We start from the raw sequence: 19,887 nt of genomic DNA on the forward strand, positions 1-19,887 counted from the left end.
GTGGGTCCAGTTCAGTACAAAGTTCTTGAATAAATCCAAATTTCAAGTAGCTTGAATCATATTTTCTTGATATTTTGCGCTTTTTCTTTTCGCCTCCAGTTTGCATCTTCTCTCTAATACTGTCTGACAAGAACTGTGGATGTTGTGACTCATTGATCAGCTCGCTATTAACTGAAGTATTACTATTTTTATTAGTTATTTTATCTTTAGTTTTACTAAAGTACAAAATATACACCTTTTCTCACTCATGAGTTCTATTACCTATTTTATTTGAATCTGGAAAAATTAGTGACTTGGAGCAATAGTGTGTGTGTAATATATATATATATATATATATATATATATGTGACCTTGTTCGTTTGTGTGAGAAACTGTCTCTACCAAACAATTCAATTTTTGATAAAGAGGGGTTGGACCCATGGAACCGATTTGATTAAAATTTTAATGGGTAAAAATAGTTGCTAAGGGGTCAAAATTGGAACTTGGTATAAGTCAACTGAATGTGTTATTTCTACGCATGCGCAAATATACATTCATATCTTTAACAAAGTTATAAGTTATATGCGTATGGACTTGGATTGGATGGTAACAAATTAGGCTGGAGAGCTACATGTTTAACTTTTGAAATCACTACTGTATATTGGATAGATTATAATGATCAATAGTATTGATTCTATGATAGTAATTATGAAATTTGCATAAATTAAAATATCATGTTTTATGACTGGGCAATGACAACCTGTCAGTATATTATAAGTGTACATGCGTGCAAAATGATTTCTACCAAATTGCTTTGTCAATTTTTGGTCTAAAGACTTGAAATTTGATATATACGAGATTCAGACTTTTATAACATTTGATTTGGTTTTTAGCTGGTAAAAATAGCTGCTACTGAGTCAAAATTGGAACTTGGCAAGTTTAAGTCAACTTGATGTGTATCTTTGCATTTATAAGTTTAACTGCATTAATTTTTAAAGATTTGATATATGGCAGCAAATACTACTGAAGAGCTAAATGTTTTTGTTTTGATTCTAGCTGATGGCATCAAAGTCATCTTAACTTTTGAAATCACTATATGGTGTACAATTAGAGAATTTGCCCTAAAATAAATACAAAATCTGCATTAATTATATTTAGTCATATTTTATAACTGAGCTTCATTAATGAGAAAATAATTCCTCTTCATGGTTTTAAATAAACAGATTTTTTTTAATTATGAATATATCTAGTCCCAATAATAATAGATAGCATGGAAGGGGGGGATACTCAACGGTAACGCTATAAATTTATTTTATTTTATTTTTTTTTTTATCGATAATCATTTTCTAAGGAATGCCAGTTTTCAAGTCAAATATCTTTGTGTTTTTTTTATGCTACTGTTGAAAGTGACTCCATTTTCTTAGCAACGTTTTAAGAGGATAAAAATAAATTTAACACAACCTCTAGAGCATTGTTAAAACTATCCATTGTAAGGCTGTAATGGAACACAAAGCCATTTGACTTTTCATTCCTCTTTTTGACACTTGCAACTCTGACTCTTTATGTAATTAAGTGATTATGGCCTACAAATCTCCTAAAGCTTATGCATGTGCTCCTAATGTGAGTCAACCTGTATTCTTATGGCTGGTTTATATCAAATAATAGACTAGTCATATTAAGTGTAAAATATGCCAGTATTTTTTTCTTCTCCAAAGACTCCAATGACACTCTTTGTTTCCGACTAGATCCCAGAGTCCTCCCCTCTCCACAGCCTGATGTAGATAACACTGGCTCTAGATAGCTGAACAGTGTTGCAATAGATTTGAATTGACCCACAATGAAAGCCACATTTATAAACCATTTATCAACTGTAAATCGCTTGACAAAAAACAGCAAGTTATTTTCGTAACGACTTTTGTCAAAATGTAGAAACTGCTAATCATCAGCCAATCCTGATGTCTATTTATTTTTTTAACTTTGTTGATTTGCATCCTCAGCTTCCTTTCAACAGTCGTTGCAGATGCTTTCAATTTTTTTTATTAAGGCAGCTCCTAACTAGAATTCACTTTTGAAACCAACATGACCACCCTGATCTCAGATTAGTTCTAACTCCTAATGTTGATCAATTTTCTCATTGGCTTTTTTTTTTTTAAATATTTATGTACGTTTTTTGTGCAAGACAAAAAATGTCAATTGTTAACTTTTTGGGAAAATTTAACATTTAAAATTCAATTAAAAATAGTAGAAAAAGTTTTATATTATTCTGTTTTCTATATGATAAAATTCAGGGTTTTATCTTTCTGGAAAAAAAAAGTTACTCAGAAATAATGGATTTTAATAAATGTAATTTCGTTTTAAAAAACAACTTCATTTTTCAGCCATTTTTGGCGGTGCCTATACTTTATCCTGCTCTGAATATTTGTCACGGGGAAGTTATCTTTTGGTGGTGTAGTACCTTTTCTAACGAGAAAAATGAAACTATTCATAGTTGGCGTTTCAGTTCAAAATGAATAGCATAAATGAATTGTGGGTCAATCATTTATTAAACTTTTTGTAAAATATTTTCAGGTTTTTTATTTTTAATTAAAAAAATAAAAAATAAGTGTAATGGTGTCCAAATCATAGAAAACTAATGGAAAGAGGAACAAATTTGCAACATTTATTAGGCTTAATTTTTTTTTTTTGGGGGGGGGGTAGGAGCTGAATAGACGAGACAGTGTTGTTTTTTTTTTTGTTTTTTTTTGTTTTGTTTTTTTTTAAAATCTATTTTATATGAAAAGCAAAGAAACGTAGGCAGCAGGAATGTTCAGATGAAAATCTGAAATATTTCAGATAGAGCTCCCCTCTTCCCCCGAATGTCCATATAAATTTCTTTATCAATTTCTGAATTAATCCAATTTATAATTTTCTAAACTTATTTTTTAACTTGATTAGATAATTTGGTTAAATGTATTACTCTATTAAAAAAAAAAAAAAAATGTATTTTTAATTGTTCTTGCTAATAAATTACTGAGGATACTTAATTGCATGAAATGAAATAGGTTTTAGGCATATTGTGAAATGTGATTTTTTTTTTTTTTTTTTTTTTTTTTCAGCATTACGGTTTTCAGTATTTTAGTTATTGTAATAGAGCTTATAGCAAGTTTGGTGCAGCCCATCACAAAAAGCCCCCCCCCCTTTTTTTTTTTTTTTTTTTTTTTTTTATACAATTAAACTTTTTTGCTATTTAATATATCCTAGGTGTATCTCTAGCAGTGTCAGAAGTCGCCTTTACAAACTAGTGAATAAACATTTGATTATTTAGACTGTTTCGAAGCTTATAACAATATGAAAATGTAATTTCAAACTTTTTTTTTTTTTTTTTTTTTTCAATAAAATGAGCAAAGACCAAATTTTAAAATAATGAAAGGTTTAATCGAAAAAATACTTTTTTTTTTTTTTTTTTTCGCGGTTTTCTTTTTCATCGGTTTTTAAAAAAGATTTCACGAAATTCAACAAATTTTAACTTAATCCAAATCTAATAAATATATATAAATGCCAAAAAATCACTTACCTATAAAGAAAACAAAAAACTAAGCAATGGGTGCTTCCATTCTTCATTTATAAGAATTGTCCATATTTATATTTTATATTCCACTAGTGAGGGGTACCCGGCGTTGCCCGGGTGTTTTTCAGGGTATGTGAAAAAAAAACAGGTGCCCGTGAAGAAAAAACGAAGCCTTCACGACGCGCAGTTGGAAAATAGTAAAGTGTTAAATCAGGTGCGCGCTTTGGATTGACATGACGGCGATAGGTATTCAGCAGTAAGCATTTTGTGCGGGACAGTTTTGAATGAGGTGAATAAATCGGTTTGTTTGTTTTTAAAAACCCGCTCCCTGTTTATTAGGAGGAGCGAAATGATATCTGATATGACGAAGTCAACATTGAACAAACGTTACTTAGCTCTCTTGAGACAACTGGCTTTCGGCCTGTGATTAGAGTCAAGTTTCGCTTTTTTTTAAACCGAATGTAACGCGTGCCAATGTGGGAAAATGTCGAATAATTAACGTTTGAAAGTCAATAAAATTAAATAGACAGGCGAGCTCCGTGGGTAACTCTGAGATATTACAATTTAAAGATGATATAAAAAGTTTTAAGAAGTTGTGAACCGAGCAAGCGCTTCTCTGAAAGAAGCCTTTTGTGGACATTGAGGAAAACCGTACATACATACATTTTCGCTTTTATATATATATAGATGGATTTTTTTAAAGCAAGGATCCCAGAAAACTGCATTTTTGCAACTCGTTATCTGCCATTAGCCAAAGCGGGGTTTTCAAGTTATCAAATATGGAGGCCTCAAAGGGACATAAATATTTCCAAAACGTAAAAACACATTAGACCAAATACATTTCAAAAGTAATCTCTATAGTAACTATATGACGAAAGAAACATTTATCTCCCCTTAGTAATTAACTAGCGGGGGGTACCCAGCGTTGCCCGGGTGTTTGGAGGTGTGTGTGGTTTTGGGTAAATCAAAACGGGGGGGGGGTTAAAATAAAAAAGGTTTTGGTAGGTGAGTATGAAGATCAAACCCGAACCCTTGAGGCAAAGTTGGAAATTAAAGTGTGAAAAAAGAACGTGCGACGTTAATCACTGGACCACCACGACATACTAACGGAAATACGTTTGAATTTACTTAATTACTTAGAATTGACAGGTGCACGTTTTAATGACTTAATGAGGTAAACTTTGACTGCGGGGTAGTATTTTATTTAATTCGGGAACGCTTTTTTTATTTTTATTTTCCCAAGATGTTGGTGGGGGGTCCAAATTGAATAGCAATTGTCTGATATAAGGAAAATATTTCCACATTGATCAAAGCTGATTGCTTTCGGACATTTCCGGCGATTGCGACCAGAAAAATACTGCCAGAATTAGTGTCGCTTTTATTATACGAAAAAGCCTAATCCACATGCGGCGAGTGAAAACTGTTGAATATTTATCTTCCCGAAGTCGAGCAAATTAAATAGACAGGCGAGCTCCGTTAACTCGGAGATATTATGATTTATATGTGATATAAAAAGTTAAGTTGTGAGCCGAACGACCGCTTCTTGGACATACACAAAAAGCGAACATACATACACACATTTTCGCTTTTCTATATATATATATATATATATATATATATATATATAGATTAGATATTTGAAGTCAATAAAGTTGGTCGATATGGGTTACCGTACGTAAAAAATGATCATATTTCAGTTTTCAGTTTTCGTTGATTAAATGCAAACTACTCAACAAATTTTTTTTTTTTTTTTTTTTTTTTTTTTTTTCTACATGAGTTTTTGATTTAATAAATTTGGGTTTATTTTACTGTACACATAGATTCGAAAAAGTTGTCACAAAACGAATATATAACAAATAAATGTTATCAAAGGCAAGATAAGTTACTTTTCTATCTAACTGGATATGTTTTTAGTGTTTATATTCAATGTAACATGTTTATTCAGCTCGAAAAACATACAGTGGTTACTGATGTATTAGAAAATTTAAAATGGCAGTCGACTCTCTCTTTGAGGCGGTAAGTTTGGGAAAATAAGTTATACATAAAAAAACAGACAAAATACTGTTAGAAACTTACTCAGCCTATGTCACAGTAACATATATTCAGCGGGTTTTTAACAGTATTTTGACTTTTTTTTTTTTTTATTATTATTATTTATAACTCCTTTTCCCAAACTTACCGTCTGGGAGAGAGTCGGACGCCATTTTGAATTTCCCAATACATCTGTAAATATTGTATGTTTTTTTGAGCTGAATAAACATGTTACATTAAATACAAACACTAAAAACATATCCAATTGGGTAGAAAAGTAACTTATCTTGCCTTTTGATAACATTTATTTGTTCTATATTTGTTTTGTGACAACTTTTTCGAATCTGTCTACAGTAAAACAAACCCATATATTTTATTCCTTTATAGAGTGAATATTTTTTTTTTTTTTTTTTTTTTTTTTAAGTATCTAAAAAATATTGAATGAAATAGAAAAAATTATCATAATTGTACGAAACTTTGTGTACACTATAACAAGATTATAAGGTTTCACTTAAAAAACAAAAAAAAATTTAACGTGGTTTTTAAAAAGGTTTTAAACTTTGGATTTTACAGGTAAATTTGCAAATAACTTTTTTTTGTGTGTGTGTGTTTTAAATTAGCTTATTTTATTTATTGATCTTTTATCTTCAATTTGTGATATATAAATTTGAGGTGAGAAAATTATTTTGATTTTAAGACGTTTCAAAATGGGGGGGGATTTAAAAAAATATTTTTTTTAAAACCTTGTCTAGAATATTATATTCGGTTTATTGGAAAGAGCATAATATTTCACATTGAACCTAAAAATATAAAAATTAAACCAATAGAAAAATTTTGAGATTTAAAGTGAAACACTCATAAAATTCAATTGATTTCATTACATAAACAAAATGGCTGCATGAATACATGCAGGCACTTTGTAAACACTGTTTTTTAAAAAATATTTCTATTTTTTAAAAAACTTCAATAGTTTATTTTGGAAGTATATTCCATAAGGAAAATAAACAACCCACTTTAAAAAGAGAAATTACAAGTTTTTTATATTTTATTTGCAGTTTTGTGTTAAGGGTGGCAAAAATTCACAAGAAATTCTGACACACCTAGTGTATCTCTAACTCAGCAGCAGAAGAAAAAGTTAACTTTTTGATGTTTGGCTTATTTTGTGGATCTTTTTAATTCTTGGTCTTCTAATTTTGGAATAAGTTATTTTTTTATCATTTTCTTATTTTCATATTAGACCTCCCTCCCTCTCCAATGTTTTCTTGAAAAGGTTTGGGGGGTAGGGTCACAAAACACTCGGTAGTCAAAATACCAAGCATGTGTGTTGGTGTAATAAAATAGACTAACAGCTGAAATAAACTGAATAAAATACAACACTTGACAAAAACTAAAATAAGCAATAAATGCAAAAGTCGTATATGCAGAAACTCAACAGTTAATTGCATTATTTTTCAATGTAACTGTCGCTGGAGATGACCATCTCGAGGCAGGTGCAAATTGAGTTGCATGCTTTGGTGAACATGTCCTTGTTTATAGTGGAAATAGCAGCTTAGTGTCGACCATATTCTGGGTGTGCTTGTTCATCTTGAGGTAAGGTGGACAGCCAATAGTCCTCAACCAATAGTGAGGAACATTTTTGAGCAGCCATGCTTGGGTTGTTTTGGCCTTGCGTGTGAAAATCTTGTCCATCCAGGGCTTCACCATCTCCCTCAGCTATTCCTGGAATTTCATTTTTTGTCAAGTGTTTTTGCTGCAACACGTATTAAACCAAAAAAAAACAAATTAAAATTTTTACATTTTATATGGATTAAAGTGTTTTAAAAATATGCCTTTTCGTGATTTTATTTGTAAATAAAGCAGTAAATATTTTAGATGTTCACATGTCTTTGCTTGTATTACCGTAAGGCTGGGATATTACTTGAGAACGAGTCTTGTTTATCAATAGAAATGGTTCAGTTCCTTGTAACTGATGAGGATAGTGTTATCCTCCGTTATGACTTTAAAGTTAACGACTAGACCATCTTGATTACAGATAAGTTGCATGATGCTGCATCATGCAATTAAAATTGTATAGTGAGGAGAATAAGACTCTTTTTCTCTTTTCTATGTGGAGCGGGGGGGGGGGGTCAGATTAAGTTTTAAAATATATATATATACACACACGAGTTCTGGAGCAGTAATGGCACTTATTGGCTAATGTTTAATTATGTCAAATTTAATTGTAATATCTCCTGCCATCATTGTTTTAGGGGCAATAGTAATTATTTCAAATTAAGCATAATTGACCTCACCCATCAAATTTTTCTATAGGAAAACATTAATGTATAACAATATACTTTGTTTCACTGGGCCTATTCATTTGGTATATATAGGTGTTATTGCCATCACTTTTTTTTGTTTTTGTTTTTTTAATCTATTTTAAAAACTTTTAATATTTAAATATTATTTTTGTCTGAAAACTTTTCTTCATTTACCATTCCAACAAGTAAAAATTTCTGTAAAACTAATATTTTATGACTATCCTAACTTTTAATCGCTTTTTTTTTATGCAGAATTCTTAGAATCTTTCGGTGTTTATAATGCAAAATACAAAAGACTGATTTCTTTTCATTTCTTTAAATGTGTTTTACATAAACAAAAAAGAAATCTTAAACATTAGCCCTAAAGTGTGTTGGACATTGTGACCATTTTAGTTTCAGTATGATTTTGTTTTTAACATGCCTGTTCTGTTTATTTATTTATTTTTTTTTCAGTCTTTAGTATGATGATTACGTATTGCACGTCATGTTGAATTATACCATTTTTAATTAGGTGATCATCTTTGACTCCTCCTTTTATTTAAAGACGGAAACACTCTTCATTTTCGACAGTTAACTCTTTGAATCCATGAACTGATGAAAGACTTATCTCCTATATGACAAATACATCTAGGCTAATCGCCATTATTTTATATAGCTTTCAAACACCATTTTAGACACATTCACTCATGATAAAATGCCACATTGCATCCTACGAGCAACACCATCACAATCACAAGATCTCTAGAGGAAGGACTCCCTATTTTTCTCTCTAAATATTTAATACTTTCACTCCTACCAGTTGTCACCGGGGAGAAATTCTACAGATTTTGTGATTACACCAACTGTAACTGGCTCATACATACATAAACCTAACATAATCTTTCTATCTTTCTAATTCGTAACTAATAAAAGCTTCTTCCTTAAAGTGCATCTATTCTGATTGGCTGAGCTCTGAAAATTCTCATATTCTGAAAAGCAGTTCTTCGCTTTATAAACAAATGCTTACTAACATTAAAATATGGCATCACTAACGGACATTATTGTGCCTAAGGTCAAGTTCATTTAATGCTGAGGTCATTTCAGGCATGTAAGATTGAAAATTACAACAAAGAAAATCATTACACAAACGTTAAGTAACTAGTTTACTTGATTTTTTTGTACAAAGTTTAAAACCCATTATCTCTTATAAGAATCTTCATCCTCGTTTCCATCAAAAGATCAACAAAATTTTTTTTTTTTTTTCTCCAATATTAAACACACTACATGTAGATTGGTGCTGTTTAAAACCGCTTCATATATAGATGGAGAAAATGAGGAGGCATGACTGGAAATCTTTATACCCGAATACGATGTCTAGCATGTTAAAAATATACCATTTGTTGTAAAAATCCAATGGATAAACATCTGGAGAAGTTGGTGGGGACAGGATATTTTTATGGAAACATAAATTGTAAAATTGCCACTTATTAATGAAACAACTGTAATGGAAAAATCCAGGAAATAAACGAAGGTTATAAAAAAGAAAACGCGAGTCTTTGAATTTTCAACAAAACTTTGCACTCATATATATATATATATATAGAGAGAGAGAGTTTAGCTCCCCAAGTATTTACGCCTTATAGATTAAGATTTTTCCTAAAAAAATTAATAAAATACAAACAAAAAAAACAATTAACAAAATACGCAAGTGTATTTGTTAATTATTTTCTCTTCTCCATGCAATTGGAAAACATTTTGTTTTCTGTTATGATACTTGAGGATGTTAACTCGTGACTGAATTGAACAGTTTTTTTATCATTATTAACAATAATGATAAAAAAAAAAAATACGGAAGTTTATTGAACGAACTAAAACAAACTTATTTTTTGCTAACAATCTTATTTCCACAACATTTCTTTTTGTAACATTCAGTATTTTTTATTTTATTTTTAACAAATCATGATATAAATTACATTGTTTGGAGGCTAAACACTTCAATATATATATATATATATATATATATATGAAATGCGTTGGTACTTCGCCACAATACATCCATTTTCGCCACGGCGCCAGTGCCCACTAACAACTGTAGTTAATTTTTTTTTTTTTTTTTTTTTTTTTTTCCAAGTATGGTGAAGCAGGGGCATATTTCCACCGGGCAACGCTGGTACATGAGTCCTGCTAATGAAGAATAAATAATTTTGAATCTTCATTGTAACTTATTAAACTTCTTATCTTAGGGAGGGGGGGGCATACCTTAAAGTAATTAAACTCTTTTAATAAAAATTTATTTTATTCGATAAAGCAATGTTCAAAAAAAAATAGTGCAGTTAGTAGTCATAAGTGTAACGTGCAGTTTTGTAAAAATTGGTTTGATTTGTAGCAGTAGTAGTAGTAGCAGCAACAGCTCTTTCTCAGCATGAAAGACTTTTAAGGTATTTATTTCTAGTCTTATAACATTAAATAGAGCAGATGGCTTGAACCATACTAATGGGGACACTGCTAGTCAGTCAGCAATTATACAATATATTTATATCTGAGTGCAGTGTTTGCTTACGACACCTGGTATTTCTGAGTGGTCGCTAATCTAGGCACAAATAAACTTTACGCAATGCAACGCCTGTATTTGTATTAAAATTCAATATAATGCGTTGTAAATTAATTGTATTGAATTATTTGTTTGAATTCTTGCACTCGATACAGTCATCAATGGATTCATTATAGGACATGTCTCATTGTGATACATAAAGCAAAGTTAATCAGCATTTGTTCCATTAAAACTTTTTTCATGTATGCATTAATCATACAAAATATTTCTCAGTTTTGGAATTGAGTTATGTTTTGAAACGGAAACTTCCATTTAAATTGTTCTAATGAGTCGTAGTTGACAATTAACTTGTTAAGTCCCTCATCTTTTACTTAGTTTCTGTCTATCACTCTCTTCCTCTCTCGCTGTTACTGTTTGCCCTACCCTTGCTTTTATTTCATATGCTCTCTTGAAATAGTTCATTATCAGTAAAGGAGAATAATACGGTGTATAATTTAACATGTAGGAGATGAATATAGAGTAGAAAATGACTAATTTTTTAAAAATGTTATATTATCTGGCTGTGCAAACTTTTTTTTTTTATCAGTTTGTTCAAACTGGGGATGAAGCATCCTACTGGATGCCAAACATTCACTCACTCAGATATTCCAACGGAGAGATCTTAAGTTTCTCACCATTCCTTTTTTCACAGATTCAAACAATAAGTGACCACTTAGGTCAGGTCACATTTTTATAGCATAGTATAACTGTTTATATTTTATTTTGTTTTTAGATAATATTTTAAAATTCTAACTGGCAAATATGTATATACACACACACACATTCATAATTGTAGAGGTTTTTAAATGTAGTTGTCATAGTATAAGAACTTTGCACGAAACAATCTTTCAGTGTCTATGTATAGAAAACACTAAGCCTAGTGATTTTATATTTTTGTAAACTACTTTTTTCTTCTTTCTAGGCTAAAGAAATATTGTCCAAAGAATCTAATGTCCAGCAGGTGAAATGTCCTGTGACCGTGTGCGGAGATGTTCATGGACAGTTCCATGATTTAATGGAACTTTTTAGAATAGGAGGCAGATCACCTGATACAAATTATCTTTTCATGGGAGATTATGTGGACAGAGGTTATTATTCTGTGGAAACTGTTACACTTCTTGTAGCACTCAAGGTATGTATATTCAGGGATTTTTTTTATCCTTAAATCACATGAATTTTTATGGCTACATCAATGTTATAGTAATTCTTAGATTGATTTTGTTAAAATTTGTGAAACTGTCATTTTGAAGGCATGTTTACCTTTTTATAATAAATTTATTCTTAATGTTTCACAACTAAACATTTTTTAAAAAAATTTTTTTTCAAAAAGATCTTCGGATTACTATCAATTTAAATATCCTATTTTCATTCGGTAAATTGTTTTAGACAGGTTTTTACCATCTTTGATAGCAGAAGTCGGTTTTCTATGTAGAATAGATGCAAAATGTTTTAAATAATATTTCCTGACAGCTTCATGATTCTTAAAGGAAAAAATATTTTGACCATCATATTATATTGATTGATTGAACACGAAAAAATATAAGTTAAATGCAAAATGATTCTTTTTGCTCAAAAATTTGTTTTTTCTATTTTTAATACCGATTTACTTTGGGAAAGAAAATGGGCATCATTATGTAACCTTGTTTAGAAAATGTTCAAGTTTCTAAAGACTAATATTTATAACTTCTCTCCAACTTTGGACTGCCCGTGAATTTAATATTCTCTTGGTACTTCCTCCTTTGGAGGAAGCTGGTTCAACCCACCTCGGATGAATGCTGTACAACAAGAACATATACAATAAATCCTTTCTAACGATCCGATTAAATAATTCTGTAAAGCAACATGAACAAGTATCGTTTCTGTTGATCAGATTATTAAAACTAATTTTTTGTTGCTCTAAATTGTTTAAAAAAATTTTTAAGCTGTATCGTTTTTCTTTTTTTAGGTTAGATATAAGGACAGGATTACTATACTTCGAGGAAACCATGAAAGTAGACAAATTACTCAAGTATATGGATTTTATGATGAATGTTTAAGAAAATATGGAAATGCTAATGTGTGGAAGTTCTTCACAGATCTCTTTGACTTTCTTCCATTAACTGCATTAGTAGATGGGCAGGTAAGTACTTCCTATTCCCAAATGATTTTCTTTTTTCTGATATTAAAAATTGTCTAACACATGCAGTTATCTTGTCTGAATCAAGTATCAATATATCAACTGAAATTCTGACTGGCCTATCTGTTTTCTTTCACGATTATTGGCACAGTTATTTTTTTTATTTTTATTTTTATTTTTTTTCTGAAAATGCTTATACTGGCTAAGAAAACTTAAACTTTCCCTTGCTCATCAAACCAGAAAGTTATCAAGTTATTGCATGCAATTACATAGTTCTCTTTTTGAGTTTTGCATATATTAAATAACAACTTTTTTTGCCTCCATATTTTTTTTTTTCTTTACAAATTAATAATTTATTACACAGAAATTTGAAATATACTAAATGAAAAAATTTAGCTAGGGGGATGACCAATGTCAAAATTTCAGGAATTTAACAAATAATCCCTATATATATATAAAATGAACTCATTTCTTCCCCTCTAATTTTGACCTTAATAGGATTAAAAATGAAGACATTTCATGTAATATGCACAAACTGCAGCATAATATCTGAGGTGTGTTATAGGCCTATTACCTCTCCACTTCCTCGAAAATCGTAGATTCCTATATTTTTTCTGGTGAGAGTTCACTGCCAAAATCGGTTAAAATCAATGGAAGTTGTAAAATATTTTCTCTCTAATAAATTTCTCCTTCCCCCGCCACCACTTAACACCGTTGTGGGATTGTTCACAAGGAACAGCTATGAAGGAACACCTGTTTGGATTTTCTTTACTTCGTAGTTGCTTAAAAAGCTGGAATGGAATTTTAACGAATTGAAGGGTTATTTATGCCGTTTTGTTTTTGTTTTTTCTTTTCATATTTAAACAGGGTTATTACTTCACTTATTTTTTACTCCCCCCCCCACACACACACCCACCTCCAAACAACTGGTCAACGCCGGTACCCCCGCTAGTTAACTAATAAAATGTCTTTTGTTTTGGAAAACTAATATTCAAATATCAGGAAGTTTCATTGGGTGGCAGGCCTCGAGTAGATTTCGAGCGTTTCCATGAATATTTTTAATGGAGAAGCATTTGTAAAGCCAATTCAGGATCGTCCCTGATATAATGTTAACATATCAAGGCTGTTAGGGAATTGTGTATGGTGTGATTTTTTTTTTTAGCAACAGATTTGATTTTGTCATGTTTGCCAATATGGTCAGAATAAGAAAAAAAAAAATCTTAAAGTTACCTTGAACAAGGTGCCTTAAATAAGTTTCAATACTTTTTTTGTATGGACACTTTTATTGGTAGTATACATGAAACTCTAGTTCTCTTCAAAGTAATTTCCTCTGGCTGCAATGCACTTGTACCATTGCAACAACTTCTAGAAGGCCTCTTGTGTGAGGATGTCAATGACCCTTGTCACAGCTTCTTTTATCTTAATTGTCTCATAACAACAGCCTGACAACATCTTCAGTTCCTCGCAAATAATTGTGTGTACAGTTCTTGCACTGACATCAAACTGTGCATTTACCTATAGACACAAATTTCTTTATCCATGAAATTCTTTATTTGGCCAATCAACTCTGGTGTTCTGACTTCCTTACTCCTCCCACATCTCTCATCATTCCTCACAGACTACCTGCCTTCCTTGAATCTCATATGCCACTCAAAAACTTATGCTTGATTCATGCAAGATGGTCCAAAAGCTGTTTGAAGCATTCCATATGTTTCTGTGGCATTTTTTCCAAGTTTAAAAAATAATTTTATTGCATATCGTTCTAAAGTGTCCTCATGTTCAGATTGCATTTTTGAAATTCCCCAGCTGTGACAATCCAGCTTTAGTAAGGTGTATTCCAATTCCTGCTGTAGCTGTTCATTTGAATCTGAAATCATAAAAATTGGTCAATCATCTCATAAGATGTATAGCAATAATATACTGAATTTTCAAGAGTCTACAATTTTAAATGCCTGTACAAAAGTCTGGAAAATTATTGAAGGCACCTTGTATATCTGGAAATCTTGAGCATTTTTTTGTGTCTGAGCGGTGGAATTGCTTTTTTGATTTTGAAAAATATGGAAAAAAATTTCCTCTTTAATCCCCAGTAAATAGTTGAAGAGACTTGTTTGAAATTGCTTATAAATTTGAACATTTGATTTGTAATAATTAAATCAACTGATGAGATATAAAACCATATTAATGTATTATTTAATTGGAATTCATTATTGAGATAAATATTATTTAATTTTATTTATTGCGTTCCCAAGTTATTGTTGTCTCACCATGTTTTGGCCAAGTAATCCTCTGGCCGGCTTTGGGTAGGATTGAAACCACTATCTTCGGACAATTCTCACCTGGAACCGTAGAGATTCAACATCTCTATCAACTGCGTCACGAGCCTTGAAGGGTGATCATGGTTGAATTGAAGTTAGGAGATTCAGAGTTCCTATCCCGTCGCGGTTACCACCTGATGAAGGCCAGAGGAATAGTTGGCCGAAACATTGTGAAACAACTAAGGAAAGATGAGGATAATAGTTCGAAATAAAATAAAATTAAAACCGTATTTATTCTCTAAATCTAATATTAAATGACCTATTTTCAATTTGCAACTTAAAATTGTCTTTAAGAATGGAACAAAAGTTTGTGCCATCCTTTAAATATTTTCCATTATACTCTCCATCCTTTTTCTTTTTCTTAAAAAAAAAATGATTTCTGCCATATCATAAAAACCTTACATCTTTATTTTTATTTTTTTATTTTTTTTTTGTCACTATTTGGCTACTTTTTTTTTTTTTCGTCACTATTTGGCTACATTTTTTTTTTTTTTTTTCTTTCTTTGTCTTACTTTCCTTTTCCCCTCTAATGATGGTTCTCTATAAACTGGAAGTGTTAAATTTGCCGTGAGCACTAGAACTTCAAATGACTGAATGATTTCCTGCTACTTTCCCTCCACAGGAGACTTTAAGGCTTTCTGTTAATTTTTACATAATTGAAATTTATTGCAAGGGGGAGAGGTTCTCTCTCTCTCTCTCTCTCTCTCTCTCTCTCTCTCTCTCTCTCTCTCTCTCTCTCTCTCTCTCCATTAGTTACTCGCATTACTGATAAAAGAAATTGTCTGAAAGGGTTTACTGTAAATTAATTTTTTTTCTTTTTCAGATATTCTGCTTACATGGTGGTTTATCCCCTTCCATAGATTCACTTGACCACATCAAGGCTTTAGACAGAATACAAGAAGTACCTCACGAAGTAAGTAAACTTTTTTATCTATTTTTTTTTATACTTGCGTTAACCCCCTAACAAAGCATATCACCACTTGGACATAAAGGGCTACTATTTGGGACTGTACCTAGGAAAGATTAACACAATGTTTGTTTATATTATGTTTACATTTCTGCATATCAGTGCGAGAAGGGAATTCCGAAGTCTGGTAGTAGAAAGCTTTCTAGCATTTAGTGACCTCAACAGTGAAGAGGTGAGATCTTGTTGCTAAGCGGGTTTGTCGGGGATATGTACATCGAGGGGGCACGTGCAACGGGTTCATCAGAGCACATTCCATTAAAATATTTGTGAAACAGGCACAGAGATGCAGTATTGTGGTGATGGGACAAGGGTTGGCGCTTAGTTGACAAAGTGGGATATATTAGATTGAAGACTGTTTTTTGGACTCTATCCACGAGGGAGAAGCTAATGATAGACGCATCAGCCCAGATATGGCAACAATACACCATGCATGAGCAAATGGTGGCCTTGTAGAGGTACAGGATACTCTTGTGTGAGTAGTCTTTTAGCTCTATAGAGGGGCACCACCTTCTTTGCAGCAGCCTTTGCAATGTCCTCAGTGTATTTGTTTCAGTTCATATTGCCCATAAATGTTAGGTAGAGGAGCTTAAAGGAAGAATTCTCAGGTAGGGTGTTATTTGTTACGGATATCGATGGTTGGAGAGGCGTCTTGTAATTGAAAGGAGAGCACCTTAATCTTACTAGTATTAAATGTTATCTATTTGTGGCCCCATTCCACTACGGTCTGGAGGTAATTTTCTAATGATTCTGCCATTGTCTTAGATTTATGTACATCTGGTCTTCCCTCATGTATATTATAGAGCATTGTATCATCCATGAATTAATTCATCTTGGACAATGTCATCAGAGGTCGTTTATGAATATCTGGAATAATAGTGGTCCAAGGATCGACCCACCGAGGCACTCTCGCATTTATGTTGCTTGGATATATGTCCGTCAATGACAACCTGGATGGTCCTATTGTCTAAGAAGGATCTAATTATATTTAGTATATGTCCAGTTATATTGTATGATTTAATTTTCATTAACAGCCGTTTGTGCCAGACTTTGTCAATAGCCTTGACTATATCAAGGGCTACAGCCCTGGCTTCACCCGCCTTATCCAGCGCATGGTATGTGTTCAGATATGACTGTTAAAATATCTGCAGTAGAACATTGCCTAAATCCAGACTGTTTGTCAGAGATTTGCTTTTGCGAGGTGTTGTCCTTGTTAATTTTGGTTTTGACCTCATCTAATATATAAAAGGCAAAATATGCGCAAGCGTTTGTGTGTATGTCCACGAAAGGCTTTTTCGTATAAAGCAATATCTATTGGAACACAACCGCCTGTACTTAATTTTTCTTTTAATTGGTGATGTTTAAACTAGTTTAAGCAAAGGTTTTGCATCTTGGAAAGGATCACTCTTTCGTTCTAATAGGTGACCTACTTTTTGTACTTCAGCATTTATATCATAAATGATCTCTTCCTGATTTTGCAAGCTGTTTATTAATTGTGTACAGATACAAGATAACAAGCAACGTCCAGTTTTAAATACTGTGTAAAAAAATATAGATTGTCTCATGTTTATTTCGCATTGGATTTCATAAATACAAATTTTAATTCTAATTTGTATGTCTTATTAAAATAATGGATTACACCATAGAAATGCATAAATTTTCATTGCATAATCAGAAAGAACATGCAGTTTTATACAAGAATATCAAATTCTATCAAAATTGCTACAAAAATAAAAGGTGAAGAAATTAATGAATTTCTAGTTGGGAATTGGTTTATGATTTCAACTCCTTTTTCTATGTAATGTCCATTATGAACTACAAGTTTTAAATAATCATAATCTTTGAACCACTATATTTGTATAATTTAAAGTTTCAAACTTCATAGTTATTTATAATTTATGTTGATTAAATAACAACCTAAAAAATGTTTTTTCTTTTTTCTTGTTAAATCTGAGAATGGTAATCAAATCATACTAGCAAGGATACCCAACATTGAATGAGGAATTTTTTTTTTGTTTTTTTTCCCACCCTGCATATTATACTGTTTTACGGATTTTGGTCCAACAAAGGAGGGATTGTACCTAGCAATTCACTCCTTTTCATTTGTTTGCATTTTTCTAAATAACCACACCTTCGTTTTTTTTTTTTTTTTTTTTTTTTTTTAAGATTTTGCACAAACATTAGTCATCATGAAATTAAATTTTTCTTGTGGAAAACCCCGCATTCTCGGCTTGTTCTTGTTATTCTTTTTACATTTTATAATCAATTTTTGGTGGTGATATATAAAATGATCTTAAATAAATTTTGGTAAATATATAATTTTTAATCTCTCCCTTTTGAAGTACGCTTGAATGGGGACTCTGGTCTACTCCTGTCGTCAACCCTTAATGTTTTTTAAATTTCTATTGTAAATGAAATTTATGTACATGTAGAAGAAGGCTGTTAGCAATGTAGAATGCCACAATCGTGACATGATGTATGAACAAAAAACAAAGTATAAATCTTTGTATATTTTTCAAAATTAAATTTCCTTTTTGGAATGTAAATCCTAAAATTAAACTCTTTAATTAAAATGAAATATGCTTACCCATGTATCCTGCGTAATGTAGTTATAGAATATATTTTATGTAAGTTTTATCTCCTTTTTCACATAACAATATTAGTTCTCCTTTGATTAAAATGATCCTAGTTATTCAAGTACCCTGGGTAATGCCCCCCCCCACTCCCTTTTCATCATATAGTGTGTGTTTTTAGAGAAATTAAAACGGTTCGTTTAAAGAAATGACTAATATTGTTCATTTGAGAATTATACAGTTTTGAGTAATTGGATTTTGATAGCCAGGGTTTCGTAAAAACTGAGAGCCATTGAGCCCATGTTGAAACGTGTACTCCCGTATTATATTTGAAATCCACTGGCTTGTCTATTTTCTATTCATTTGCTTTTTTTTTTTTAAGGGCCCAATGTGTGACCTTCTTTGGTCAGACCCCGATGACCGTGGTGGCTGGGGAATTTCCCCTCGTGGTGCAGGATATACATTTGGACAAGACATTTCTGAAACTTTCAACCATAGTAATGGACTTACATTGGTTTCCCGTGCACATCAACTGGTCATGGAGGTAAAAATAATTCATTTTTGTGTGCATTGCTTTTGTATAAATAGAATACTTTTTAGAATTTTTTTTCTTCTTTTTGGTTTACCTCTGCCAAGGATGTTATGCTTTAGATAATGTTTGTGTACAACTTAGCATCCACAATGTTTGATCAATTGTCACCAAACTTGGTCAAAATATGTCATGATTTAACTTAGAACTGATTTAATTTTGGAATGTGAGAATTGCACATTTTGGCAATAACTTTGGTTCTGTTCATCGTAGATACTCTCTACTTGGTCCATATTGTAACCAATGAAGTCCTGCTTTTTTTTTTTTTTTTTTAAATATCACCTTGGACGTTAACGTTTGGTCATGGTCGAAATTGCTAGAATTTCAACTTTTGATTTGTCCAAATTTGATGCATGGATCTGATGCTCTTTTCATAATAGTAACTAGCATCTAAACTAGCATAACTTTGGAAATATTGTATAATATGCAGCAGGGTCCTCTGTACAAATTTAACTTCTTCGACAACTATTTTCATTTACTAACCAAATCCATTCTAATGTTATGAATAAAATAATTCCAGCTGAAGTTTTGTTTTATTTTCTAATTCTCTAAGGAGATGCAGATGATATTTTATTGGAGGAAATTTAGAAATTCCAAGAACAATTACATTCAGTGGTATTGTTACCTGCAAATATTATTCAGAATAATTTGGTCAACTGACAAATGCAATTTGTATTATTTGGATTCATCAGACTACTGTTCTCATCTTTAGTGTCATTTTCACAACGTTTCTGTTGATGTAATCTCCGACGTTCTTCAGGTGTATTGTGTTGAACTCGGGAATTTGGATGAAATTTCGACAGAAATATTGTGAAAATGACACTCAAGATGAGAATAGTAGTTCGATGAATCCAAATAACGAATTCTCATATCAAAACTTCAGAAATTTAATGACAGAAAAAAG

The 19,887-nt window shown here is 31.5% G+C and overlaps 1 protein-coding gene across 1 annotated transcript in view; it reads left to right on the forward strand.

The window, feature by feature from the left end:
* The window catches only part of LOC145248269 (serine/threonine-protein phosphatase 2A catalytic subunit beta isoform), a 61,409-nt gene that overhangs the window by 33,805 nt on the left and 7,717 nt on the right, over positions 1–19,887 (forward strand). The window contains exons 2-5 of the mRNA XM_080110140.1: positions 11,349–11,558; positions 12,372–12,545; positions 15,681–15,770; positions 18,777–18,938. Coding sequence (XP_079966266.1) covers positions 11,349–11,558; positions 12,372–12,545; positions 15,681–15,770; positions 18,777–18,938 — 636 coding nt within the window. The remainder of the gene's footprint in view (positions 1–11,348; positions 11,559–12,371; positions 12,546–15,680; positions 15,771–18,776; positions 18,939–19,887) is intronic.

Source organism: Euprymna scolopes, chromosome 26, assembly GCF_053919585.1.
Source record: "Euprymna scolopes isolate OS-2025 chromosome 26, ASM5391958v1, whole genome shotgun sequence".
NCBI classification, from domain to species: domain Eukaryota; kingdom Metazoa; phylum Mollusca; class Cephalopoda; order Sepiida; family Sepiolidae; genus Euprymna; species Euprymna scolopes.